Consider the following 13,640-nt stretch of genomic DNA (forward strand, 5'->3'; position numbering starts at 1 on the left):
CCATTGATGGCAGCAAGGGAGAGCTGGAAACACTCCTTCATATAATCACTCTCCAATTCATTCCTATATTCAGTAAGGATGGGTCATGACTTAAGGATTTTTTTTTTTTTAATAGTCATTCCCAATTTGGGGACCTTACATCGACCATGTTAAGAAGGACAACTGTTAATTGTTGAATTGATCATCCTGGACGATGTCGAAGCGTGGCTCTGTACTGTTCTGGGAGGTCTCGGAACTTTGGCTTTTTGGCCTTAATCGACCTCACACAGTCTGGGATGTACAGACCGCATTTCTGTGTATGTGATGCAATTGATTAATTGTGTTTTGTTATTTGTTGTTTCACGCACGGTTGTCGTGTGGTATATGTTATTGGATTTAAAAAAAAAAAAAAATCTAATAGTTTAGCTGCTATACCACCAGAAGGTGGCGGTAATGAACCTTAAAAGCTGTTTGCCAACCACAGTTAAGCATCAAAAGGATAAGAAGAAGATGTGAATACCAGGCACCGGTAAAACATGTGTGACCCAATGAGATTAGACGTCATGATGCAAACAGCAGAAACGTGAAAAAAGTCTACGATTACAGTCAAAACGTTCTGTGTGGAACTGCTTCCAAAAATTAAACAAAGTGTACTTGGCTGAAGTTACCAGGGAGTGCAAACCTGCCAGGTAATGCTAGCATGTCATAGGTCTACCAGCATTATGCACACATTAAGTGATTACGCTTCCCATCAGACTTGTCACAGGTGAGGGTTTTCAAAGTTTCAGCTGTGACAGTGCTTATGTCCGAGTAAAGCTGGAAGAAACTTTAACCTATATTTATGTCAAAACACATCACTTTAACGACAGGTGAAGCCAGCAATGTCCATGTCTGAAAATGGTTTTAAGGTTGTCAAATTTGTGCCAGACTGACAGCATACTGGTCCACTAGAAGACATAAAATAGCATACTATATATGCTAATAGTAACAAAACACAGAACAACCCGAATGTGAAGTAATGAGTCAGAAAGGACACTGAACACCAGTGTACAGATAGATGGGCCAATAAAAGCAGGTACATGACAGAGTCAGAGGAGTAAATGAGTCACTTGGAAAAACAAAAGATTGTCTGGGCTTCCAAAGCTTCGCCTCCACTTCCATTTACTTGTGACAGTTTACACTGTCTCCTACAGCACTGCTGCAGAATCAGTATGATGAGCAGGAAACATGGAGAGTTTACAGTCAACTGATCCAAGTCGGCTTATTGTGCTAACCCTACAAAGACATTGCCTAAGCACTCGCATCTGTCCTCAAACCCATCCAGGATCCCAGCAGACTGCATGGCACAATCCTGTTTTCAATGTACAAAATGCTGCTGCCAGAATATTCACTACAAATTGGAGTGTTAATCACCTTAAAGCTGTCCTGATCTTCCTTCTGTTGCTCCAAATTTAGGTGACATTTGTTCTTCATAGGGTCTCCTGTAGTGAACAAATCAATGCGCAGACTTGATTTGTTCTATTTATCCGACTTCAACTTTGACTCAGACCAAGTCTTCCAATTAGTTCGCAAATTCTCGAACAATTATACTGCACTCCTTACTGTCCCGGTGGTGAGTCACTATTACCAGTGTTTATTGTGCTGAAATAATGTTACTTTCTTCCCCCTCTGAGTCACACAGTACCTTGGAGACTGACTACCAACAAGGTACGCAATCAAAAAACATCCATGACATCCAACTAAAAAACATCTATTTACTCCTCAGTAGACCAGGGAGTTGCGGTGTTGGTTGTTTCCTTCAGGATATGCTCGCTCTGATGGTCACTGCAAAAGTCAAGAGAACATCTGGAGAAGAATGACCGAGCTGGTGCAACAGTGACATGAGCCTGCCCACTGCCAGCTGGTCTATCAGGCAATAGGCCAGTTCCCCACACATCAGTCGGGCAAACACGAGGCGCTGACATGCAACATCCATCACACAGACAGCCAATCTACACATCAAATGACCACTGAGTCGTATTTACACTATAAAGTATCCCTGCCTCTTTTTTTGTCCGGTTTAACATAACAGCCAAAGGCTTTTAAAATTCTATATAGCAACAGCCTTTTGAAACTTTACAAAGGAGAATTTTAAAACAGAAGTGCCCTGTATTATCTCTGGGGCGCCAAGGCAGAGAACAGGGAAGTTAGTGGATAGAAGTAAAGCAGTTTGCTGTAATTGAGATTTTAGCTTTCTATTTTCAGAGCTACATTGGGAGATGTGCTAGCTGGCTTTCCACCTCCACACTGTCTGCTCAGAGCATTTTAAGGGATGATTACGTGTGTCTAAGTGGCATTGCTCGAAATGAAAAATAAAATAAAAAGTCTCCTCCACCCTTCCCACCCAGTTGTAGAGATAAATGCATGTTAATAGTGATACCTTTTTCATACCATGTAATATTTTTGTTATGTCTAAGCCTATACACGTACACACACAAATACACTGACACCTATGAAAATAAATAATAATCTTCTATTGAATTTAGGAGGGAAAAAAAAAAAATCAAATACATTCCTTTATTAGCAAAAATGTTGGAAATGATTCAACCTTCTATCAGCAGGTCACTCTTTAAAACGGTGCACTATTGTTCAAGGAAAAGATGCAACGCTTCATTATAAATGCTAACAGCTGCATGGTGATATTCACATTCCGCATACAAAGAAAACCTCTTTTTTTTAATTTGAAATGACTGAGTGACTCCCAGGAATAAAGCTGCCCACATAATAAGCAGTATAAGCTGGACGTTCAGCACAGGAAATCTGATGCTTCGAGAGGCGGGCTTCGATGCAGTGACAGACTATGACATCGGTAAATTGTCTGCCGATACTCTGCAGCCGAGGCATTTCGGGGACATCTGTAAATTGTAGCTACAGAAAAATAACTTGGTTCACACTCTTACCCTCTAAACGGCATCGAAATCAAAATGTCAGCAGGTGAGTAGTAATAAAATTGTGAGGCCAGTGAAGATTCAAACCTCTACAGCCCACATCAATAAAATACGTGATGTTTTATCTGTTGTATATATTCACTTCTTTGTGACAGCAACCAGAAATGAATCTGTTAATCTGGTACTGGATGTTGAATGGTGCTGTCAATACAGCCATAAACGGACACACGAAATGCTGGGCAGCTGTAGGTGCCTGCGATTTCCTTTGCACATAGAGTAATCAATTAATACAGGACAATTTAAAATGCCATCTGTAGTTACTTTGTCTAAAATCCCACTCAGATGTGAAGCTTGAGGTCCTGGTTTATGAGCAAACTGCAGCAAAGATGATGGTTTATGTATCCTATTTACAGAAGCTCTCCTTTGATCAAAGATTCAAAGGCAGCTGAAGTTAGAGGCTGAAAGCTAAAAAAAAATAAAACCGTCTGCAAAAATAGCAACTGACATCAGGGTGGACAGGATTTGCCTGAGTGAGGACCTTCAAGAACCTGATCTGCCTGACTCGACTGATGTTCCATTTGGTCTAATTAAATAGGTACTTTTTTTTTTTGTGTGTCACTGGTGCGTTAGCGGGTGTATTTTCTTGAACCTGTCTGACCAAATATTACAAAAATCCCCAAATTTCACCCTAATCAGTGATATTGTTTATCTTCAAGGATTTTAGAACAAAATGTAAAAGTAGCTTTCGAAAAAATGTCCAAAGCGGAAGATTAAATCACCTGGTTTACAAAAGCTTAGCTAGGTAATACAAAAAAGGGAATTTTAAATTCAAGCTGGATATCAAACAGCAATTTAATAAACAAATATCAAGCATTTGATTTAATAACCTGTCAGTGAATAGTTTAATGCTGTCTCAGCGTTCTATAAAGTACGGCGTAGAACTCTGGTGTGTACATGCAGTAAGTGTGTCTGTGTGGGAGACTTTTACACACGTATTGTATCTTGCCAACATATTATTACATTTGAAAATACTGCAGACATCTGGTCACAGAGATTAACATGAAACAAATTTGAATGTCATTAATTGCCATACATTTTTTATCACAGCCCTATCCTATTTAAACTCTATCAGCTCTTGAGATAATGCAGCCGGTGGCACTTGTGACCTGAAATGACCCAAATTTGGGATTTGTTTCTGAGGATCAACCACTTGGGGATTCAGTCCTAATCTAAGCAAGAATGACTCGGTCAGTTTTCTCGTTAAAAAAATATATAGACACATGCACGCGATGACAAACACTGGGCAACCCTTCTCAACCCTTCACCTACCTCGAGCTGTGCACACGAATCGAGTTCCGCTCTCTTGGCCTCGGGCTCTCCAGCGAATGGACTGCGCAGGGTCTGCAGGAAGAGCGCTGCCTTCCTCTTCCTCTCCGCCTGGAGCTGTTTCTCCTTGGACTCCTTGGATGCCTGGGCCAGCTTCTCCCTGGCTGCAGCTGACAGACGATCCTCCAGTTTTTGCTTGGCTAAGGGAAAAGGAGATGAGAGGGTAAACACAGGAGACACAGTTGGTTTGCAGTCATTGTCCCTCTTTTTGTTTTTTCAGCGAGATATACCTCTGACCAAATGGTGGTAACTGAAACGAGAGAGATGGAAAGCTCAGCCCTCATCACAAGTAAAGAGAATAATTAAAAGAGAGAGAGAAGAGGGAGGAAAGATATAGATGAGGACATGAAGAGGGACGAATGGGGATGTGGAAGAAAAAAAATGTCCGACAGGATGAAAAGTGAAAACAGGAGTAAGGTTGAAAAGATAACAAGAGTAATTTCTCGCTCTTACTGTCACATCTAAGGTGATGTCTGGCTTTTTTTTTTTTTTTTTTTTCATTCTTCTGAGTTTCCAGCTACTGTAGATTGGCAAAGTCCCTGCTCAAAAAGATAGGGCTGAGCTAAGTCTCTGGTGACACATAATTTCATGCAATTAAAGGTTTATACAGCAAAAGCAAAGAGGGAGGGAACACGTGGGTGGAGAGGAGAAGACAGACATCCGAGTGACAATGGAAGTGGGGGGGGGGAGAGCACAGTTTGAGAGATGAGGCGAGGAGATGAGGTGACAGAGACGGGTAGCGGATAGACAAGAACAGCATGAGCGAGGCAGAGAACAGAAGACAAGACAGCAAAGTATAAAACAAATGCTTGCGGAAAACAAGTTGTTTAAGTTATGCAACCACTGGGACTACTGTTATCTCGTCAGGGTTAAAAATAGGCCAGCTGCCGAAGCAAATCATATTTGAGTACAGTGAACAACAACCAAGTGGAGCAGAATCCATCTGTACCCCAGACAATGAGACGACGCGATGTCCCGGCCAGGCTCAGGTTGACTTCTCTATCTTTAGACTAATTAAACCATCAATTTAGCAAATCAAATTATGTAGAATGTTTCATTTAAAATTAAAAGTATTGAAAAAGTTACACAACTAACTTTGACATTAATAAAAAAAACATTGTTTGATAACCGGGTCATTATGTCAGTCATATATTAAGCAAAACTCCAAACATTCTCCAGGTTCAACTGCTTTTCTCTCTTTTAAACTACTGTTTTTAGGCTAATGACTAAAGACAAAATTATGCAAATAATCATTAATATAAATAAAATATAGATAATGGAAATAATTTGATTTTATAAGCGATAACTAGGGACTCCCCAAAAAAGAAGACGCTGTGAATGTAGATATCATCTTATAAATTGAACTCAAACAGTTGCTTGTTTACACATCCAGCTTTACGTAAGCCAATTCTGGATATTGAGCAGATATAACGAGTACATACTCGTTTTTCCTTTTAAATAAGATACTCACGCTCATGACATCATCACAATTTGGTCTGAAATAGTTTGTGGTTCTCAACTTTTGTGGTTTTAAATGTCTTATTTATTGTTTTATTTAATTGTGTATTAGTTTCTTTGTGAAACGTGGAAAAGTTCAAATTTAGATTCGTGAACCACAACAAAACGTCCACGTTGATGGAAAAAGCCTTCAGGAGTCATAAATGAAAAACAGAGCAAATCAAAACAATGAGCTGAAAGACACCAAAAATCTCCATAAAGGGAGTTTTAAGATAATTCAGTTGATAATTCACTGTTGATATGCTGTCACTTGATACTGTGGTATTTAAAAATGATCATCTAAGTGCTTAAAAGTCCAAAATATGGCAAGCAAAATAAAAGTCAGCAAGTCTCTATAAGTACATACATTTATTACAGAAGATATATGTATACTTATAGTACATTTGATCAATTGAATCTCCACATTGATTTAAGAGATGCTATTTAGATACAATATGGTATTTAAAGTCTTTTACCAAGACTATAATAGATGCACATCCACTGGGAAGCCTTTATGTGCTTATCACTGAAAACCGTATTTCGTGTGTGTGGCTATTTTCCAGCCCATCAATAGAGATTAGTGTTTTGCTGTCTGCCACTGATTCTCCTGCTATCTGATCAAGTTAGGCCTGCTGACTGACAGCCACTTTGCCGCACAGCAAAGCCAATTCAGTCAGCTTTTTATTAGGCTTTTCCAGCCTCATTCTCTGGCCGCCTGTCAGCTCCAAAGCGAGGCCATTATACTCCGAGACTGTTCCGCTGAACCTAAACGGGACTTGTCAACCCCCTTTATGCTAAAAACAAGCACATTTGTCTTTGACTGTCTGTCTGTCTATCTATTCAGGCTCTATTTCACAGCTGTCTTTCTGGTATAACGAAGATTATTACACTTTTGCTCTAATCTTCTCGATCTCATGAAATGCGGAGAGACACGACTTTAAAGACCGACACTGTCTCAAGAGCATTTGGCCGCACAACTGACAAGAGGACTGGCACTTCAATGATGTCTCTCTGACAGGCTCGGAGACAGACATTTAGTAACCACCTTTCAAATCCACACCACAAAAAAACCCCTGAAAATCACCAGGGGTAATTGCGCACTTCAACAAAAGATTGCTTTGTTTTAGTTAGTTATTTTCTTTCAAAGAAATTAAAATGATTGAAAGGTTCAAACACAATTCAGTAAATTTAAGTCATTTTGCAGCCAAGCAGCTGCTAATTGTTTAAGATCATTCTGTTTGTACTGTATCATACATAACCTAATGAAGCATTAGTATTACAACGCCGGTCACTACAGTTGGTTTGGTGATATGCAGCTCAATAACAGCCTTGAATATTTGAACAATATGGACATAAAAGGCAAAAAGAAAGGAAATCTTTTGCTGTAAAATTGTTCTCGGTCATTTGGTCTTTTATGGCGTCACAATTGAGCATTTAAGCTTTCATGGAGGAGTCTTTAGGAGGCAGACGACTCAGCACGCGCTCAAGCCATCAATATTAGAAGCAGTCATCATAATTGATTAACCCACGCAGAGATATGATGGTTTTTTCATGAGATGACTACAAATCTGAATTCACATACAGAAGGCTAGTGCGTACGGTGTTAAGACGGGTCAAATGGATTATTAATAATCCCAATTACGACGACATCTGCTGTTTTTCATGTTTTATGTATTTTTTTTTAGAATATAGTTTTATATTTCTGCTTCTTTGTGATTATCCAAAGAGGGACAAACTGCAGATTTTGGAGGTTGTAAAAGTATAACAATGAATACATTTCATGTGTATCAGTTTTCCGAGGAAGAAAAAGCCAGTTGCTTTTGAAATTAATATCCAGTAATGTATAACAAATATGTGGTTATTTTGGAGAAGTGACTCTGACCTTTTAAATAAAATGAGCAACAACTAGGTGGCAAATGTGGCATTTTTTCCTCAGTCTTTTTATGCAGGAGCTTTCTGCAACGGTAAAATCCTGATCGGTGTATTTATAGTGTAAATCTCTTGCAGAACGAAAGAGGATTTTTGTGTGTGTATGCCTTCTGCACATTAATATTCCTGTATTGCTGTACTTGTTTTTCTTAATGATAAGCCACTGAGGCTCCAGGTTAGGAAGACTGAGGAGAGCCAGTGTGTGACATTCTGTATCCACAACCCAACAAGATAAACAGAGGCAAAAATAGACAAAATACAGCTCCATCACACCTTTGGGAGAAATATACGATGTTGTTTACTGTACTACATGCTAGTCTCTTACTGCAGGGTACACAATGTTGAAGGAATTTATAATTCAGACTTGGTGGATGTATTCATCTCGCCTCTTCCCTTTTTGTTTCTCCACCAATTCTAAACTTCCCAGAAGTGACAGCATGCGAGTAGATGTGACAGAGATGTCTTGTAAGCACATGCATTAATTGCTGACGCTGAAACAAAGAATTCAGGTTTGTTTGTTTTTTTTAACTGAGGAAACCATTATTAGGGGCTTTTTCCAACATCCTGTCAACTGCAGGCAGCATGAAGCAGACGATAGTTTGAGTGCACAAACATGATGTCGTCAACTTAAGAGGCATCTACAGTGCGAGCGTATCATTCGAATTTGCACCTAAAAATAGATATGTGAAAATACATTTCGGAGCAGTGTGCCAGCAAAGATTACAGCCTACCGTCATCTGTTATTACAAATGTAACGTCAGCCAAACACAAAACAACCCCCATTAATAAACAGAAGTCGAATGTGAAGTGGTTGCGTTACCTTAAGTCTACGCTCACTTACCGGTGTCTGCAGACACAATGACCACCAGTTCACTTACGCAGTAGATCAAAATATCTGTTTGTTTGAAAACTAACATTTCCTGTAGTTGCTTCACAATAAAAGCATCCTGCTGGTTTACTGAATGGAAAGCTTTTTAGCAGGACTACAAACGACATCTCGAGTCAGTCACAAAAAGATGAATGTCTGTCACTGACTGTGTGCTTGAATAGTAGAACTTTAGTGGCGCTTAAAATGGCACTTACTGATAGCACTTTGTAGTTCGGCTTTCTTGAAGAAATTGTATTTTCTTGATTCTTGTTGTTCTGGGTTTTGTATCCTCATGGTTGAAATGCACTTCTTGTAAGTCGCTTTGGATAAAAGAGTCAGCTAAATGAAATGTAATGTAATGTAATGCTCAAAGCTACACCATTGGCTGAAAGTAGTGGCTTCTGTTATAAATTAAAAGCCTTCATTTCAAATTAAAAGCACTCTAACGTTTCATACATCGTCTGGCCATATACTAGTTTTTGACATGGCTGCTGTTCCAAATTACAAGGCTTTGTGTTTTGCAGGTATAGACCTTAAACACTTGATAAGTGGATTCAATCTTTCAAAAAGTGTTTTCACTGCCTCAGTGTTTAAAGTTAATCAATTAAAGGTAATAAATTGATTGTCAAACACCCAAAATTATCCCTTAAATTAAATGTTTTTTTGGTAGTGGCACTGCCTGTCTCCACAGTGCATATTCAATTTTTATTCCCGTGTTTTTTATTTTCTATTATGTTACCTTGTTTTGCTTCCAACTCCTCCAAACTGAGGGAGGGTCTCTTCTCTTCTGGTGCACTGACTGGAAGAGGCTCCTTGTCAACCATCTCAGCTCCACCGATCACAGCCTCCAGGCTTTTTTCTTCCAGCAACTTCAAGCAAACATAATAGATAATTTAATGTTAAAGGTACTAATAAAAACTATGTTTTCAACAATCAGTCTTTACGCCACAATAAAACACCTAAACCCACAGAATGTACAGTGAAAAGACAAGTCTGAACTGGTACCTTGTCCTCATCAGAGTCATCATCCAATCGAACTCTGTTCTTCTCCAATGGCAGCATGTCATTTTCCTTTGCCTTAATGGCAAAACAGATGGGGGCAAACGAGGCTGTAATGGCACAGAGACAGAAGGTTTGTGATTGGGTATAATCAAAAAGGATCGCAAAGAGTGTACTTTCAGAACAGATAGACAAGTCCCTCTCCTCACATCATCTCAGGTTAATTGTGTTTAGGGTGCCAGAGCAAGGTCTGGAGAAGGATGACCAAACAGATAACAGAAAGGTGGATGGACAGGATGGAGAAAACGTGGCAAAATGAACTGAAGAGCAGAACATGAAGTGCAAGAGACTTTCCTGAACAAAATACAGAGACGTACAGGAACCTGGCAAACAGAGAGGCTGGACAGCAGGCAGAAAAAAATGCATTTCCATTTTATGATCAAATATCTCTGCTGTTGTAGATGTGAAAGAGACCGTGTGCTCCATTTCCTGATGAAGTGCCCTTACTATATGATCTTGATCCTTTTTGTGGAGACCTGGATAGTTTATACGGCCTAGTTAAGAGTTTCCCTCGCCTGCTCTTTGATCTGTTGCATCCTGGTCTGTGTGAAGGCATGCGTTGATTTGAATACGTGTGCGTGTTTACGGCTCCTGCCAGTGTCGTGTTACGCAGACTCTTTCATCTTTGCATAGATATTTCCAGTCTGATATCACCAAATGAAATTGCCAGCGTAAATACCAACAGACTCACAGGCGTCTGTGCATAAACGCCGGCATATGACGCATACACACACACACAAATATAAATATCATATAAACATGTTTACCCGAAGGGTTTGGTTCTCATTTAAGGAAGGAATAAACTTAAGAAAAGAAAGTGCAAGTAGCCATGTGTTCTGTGTGTTTTTTCCTTTACCTTTTGTCAGCTTGGAGTCCTTGTCTGAATCTGACTGCAGCTTATCACAATCATCTCCACTCTACATGAAGCAAAAGAGAAGTAGGAGAAAAAGTAGATCAGCTTCTTAGTGTTTAAAATGTTTCGAAGTTAAACCAGTAACATGTTTTTAGACGTCGCACAATTTCTAAATACCTTCTAAACTTGATTGCATTTTTTGCAATGAATCCACATTGTGGGTAAACCGGTGGAACTTTGACGAGAGACAGATGGTGCTGAAAATGAGATTTCGCAGCGAACTGAATGCCTTCGTTTTTACCTGATGTACATTTATGGTGAATTGGAAGTGAACTTCAGACAAAACCGAGGAGAGCCGGCTGTCTATCCATTCTCAGTTAGTTTGTCCAAATAAAAAGCATCTAAATGTACCTGCCTGGGTCATTGAAAGAAACACCTTCCAGTGTTTGTGTAACGTAAATGTTTCGTCAGTGTATAATAGCACTGATGGATGGATGAGATGTTAGACTGAATCACTCCTTTCTGTTGGTTTAAGTATATCGGCTGCATTTAATTACTATAACTATTCATGGGCAGGGTTCCAGCCACAGTTGACGTCTCCCTGCTGTGAAGGTTTCTGTGGAGGATCCAACAGCAGCTGCGGAAAACCGAAAATTACGGCTCTCACTTCATGTTCTCTTATCTGTTACTTCTATATTTAAATAGTCAGCGGTGGATACTATTAATAAGAGGTGAGCCAATCTGATAAGATGATTTATTTGATTCTACACTGAACTAATGTCACTCGCCCAGTCACCATAGAAACTAATTTCCAGTCGATGTAAATGAAATAAGCAGCAGTAAAAAACCTGTAATTTAACAATGCATTCATTTTTTTAATGAATTAGTCTATAATCAGAAGCAAATTTGCCTAAGTTTTTCTCATCACAATGCACCCTTCAGTAAGGTAAACTGCAGTAAAAATTGTCTTTTTGTGAACATTCAAACTACTCTGCTGCTTTAAAAAAAAAAAAGAAACATAAATTAACTTAATAAACACTGTGTAATTAGTCACTTACATTGTTTTCTAATATTCCACTGTATGGTCTGTTACTCTTTGAATCAACAAAGTATCCTCACAAAGCCCTTATAGATGGCTTGTGTGCAGGCCTGATAACCAGAAAGCCTGTGGACTAGTAATACCTGAGGACCGAGTGATCTACGCTGCCATCCCAAATATAAACTACTGATGGAATGAGATGGAAAAGTGGTGATGAAGCCAATGCCACAGGAGGGAAAAACCTCATGAGAACCATTTTATCACGTTTGAAGAGCGCTTCAAAGGCAACCTCCTACTATTCAGCTGTAATTGAACAGTGCTTTCAACAGTCAGAGCACTTTACCAGGGCCCCGGAGAATATAACTCCTAAAAAAAAAAAAAACTCTCAAATCAAAGCTTACAGGAGAAGAAGCAGCATAAAACACTCTAAACCAGTCTAGAAGACCTCAGTTGAAAAATGCACAATTTTGATTGTTCTCACTTGCACCTTTAGCTTCGATTTTACAATCCTTAGATACATGAACTCCCACACATCCTTCCTTTGCACGTAGGAAATCATGAGCTTCGTAAACTGAAAACTTGATTCCACAGGGACGGAAAATGATTGCAGCAAACGAAAAAAAGACAAAAGTTTGTCCAGCTCCACATTTTGGATACTTTCACACAGCCTGCATTTGACCGATTCCCAACTGAATTAGACTGTTGTGCCAAGCATTTCTGTTTGATTCACTTCCCCGATTTGCTAAAAAATTACTTTGACCCCGACTTGCACTGAATTGTCAGCTCAATTGAAAAGTAGATTAAAAAAATGGGTATTGTCATTGTTTATAAAAAAAAATAAGAACTGTCACATTACAGTAATATGTCCAGCCAAACGCTGAACATTGTACTTGATGTGTGAAATTGACTTTATCACGGATAATCTGACAGCTGAGTGGATGGAAACGGCTGTGCTGTATACCCTACATAAGCGTGCAGTGGCTGTGCCCAGATTCAATTGTGAACATGACAGCTTGTCTCCTTCTATACAATTTTCATGATTTGACTTCACATTAGTTAATTATTTATTTTTGAAAACACACTCTTTTCTGATGTTTCCAGTCACATTTTAGCCAGCAACACGTTGTCAAAGTAACACAGGAGCTACTAAATGCCAGCAAAATAAAAGGCATGTTGAGGTTTTTTTTTTTTAAATGATGAGGTGTTTCCAGAAGAGGCACAGCACTTCAGTATTATATTCGATGCCAGAGCAGTATGAAAGCATAATTTTAATTAAAAGTTAACACCTTTAACTTTTAATTAAAATGGTACTTTCATACTGTGTGCCTGAAAATTTGCCATTAAACCTAGTATATCAACACAAACCTGTGGCTTCCTATACACATTATGAGCAGAACTCTTCAAACAGGAAGGTGATAAGTCTTTTGATAATTTGGGCTATTTACAAAATACTTCTTTTTAGATAAGAATTTGTTTTGTCCACTTCAAAATTCAGCATTCTGTAAATTTTTTTGATACTTATAAATAGTTCAAGATAACAGCTGCTGATTTTAGCAGCTTTTCTTACGTCTTCATTAACTATGACATAATAACTAATGGCACTAACAGAGGATCGATATCTGCATCTTATTAGCCACAGCACAAATCCCTCACACGAGGCAGGTTTCTTGATAGAAAAGACGAGCAGCTGTTTGTTGGAGCAGGCTGAGCGGCGTCATAATGGGCCACACTTCAGACAAGCTAATGGATTTGATTTGTCAGATGACAAATTGTTACAAAACTCAATAATTTCCTGTTTTTTTCTTTCTGACACAAAGCCAACTTAAAAACCCTTGAATGCATGCATACTTGATGTTCATATGTATAAGCTATCCATCCATCCATCTGACTTACACACAGATGAGGGAAACCTGAAATACCCTCAAACTAAAGGCCCACAGCAAAGCATACTATTGTAGCAAACCAATCAATTTGTTTCAAGAATATAATTTTTTTTAACTTTTTTTTTAGAACTGCGATTTTCTGCTTCGTTTCAAGATAAACTCAAAATAATCAAAATCTTGAAATAACTGACATGACTGGGAACAGGAGGAATTGACTTGT

At 38.9% G+C, this 13,640-nt stretch overlaps 1 protein-coding gene across 3 annotated transcripts in view; it reads right to left on the bottom strand.

Annotated features, from left to right (window-relative positions):
* The window catches only part of sfswap (splicing factor SWAP), a 45,631-nt gene that overhangs the window by 15,763 nt on the left and 16,228 nt on the right, over positions 1–13,640 (bottom strand). For all 3 annotated transcript variants that reach the window (XM_069163023.1, XM_069163031.1, XM_069163040.1), the window contains 4 exons: positions 10,502–10,562; positions 9,592–9,695; positions 9,326–9,455; positions 4,236–4,432 (listed from right to left, as the gene is read on the bottom strand). In XM_069163023.1, the coding sequence (XP_069019124.1) occupies positions 4,236–4,432; positions 9,326–9,455; positions 9,592–9,695; positions 10,502–10,562 (492 nt within the window). The remainder of the gene's footprint in view (positions 1–4,235; positions 4,433–9,325; positions 9,456–9,591; positions 9,696–10,501; positions 10,563–13,640) is intronic.

The sequence above is a fragment of the Embiotoca jacksoni genome, unplaced genomic scaffold (assembly GCF_022577435.1).
Source record: "Embiotoca jacksoni isolate LCO1_2020_lvr unplaced genomic scaffold, fEmbJac1.0.p SCAF_10, whole genome shotgun sequence".
NCBI lineage: Eukaryota > Metazoa > Chordata > Actinopteri > Embiotocidae > Embiotoca > Embiotoca jacksoni.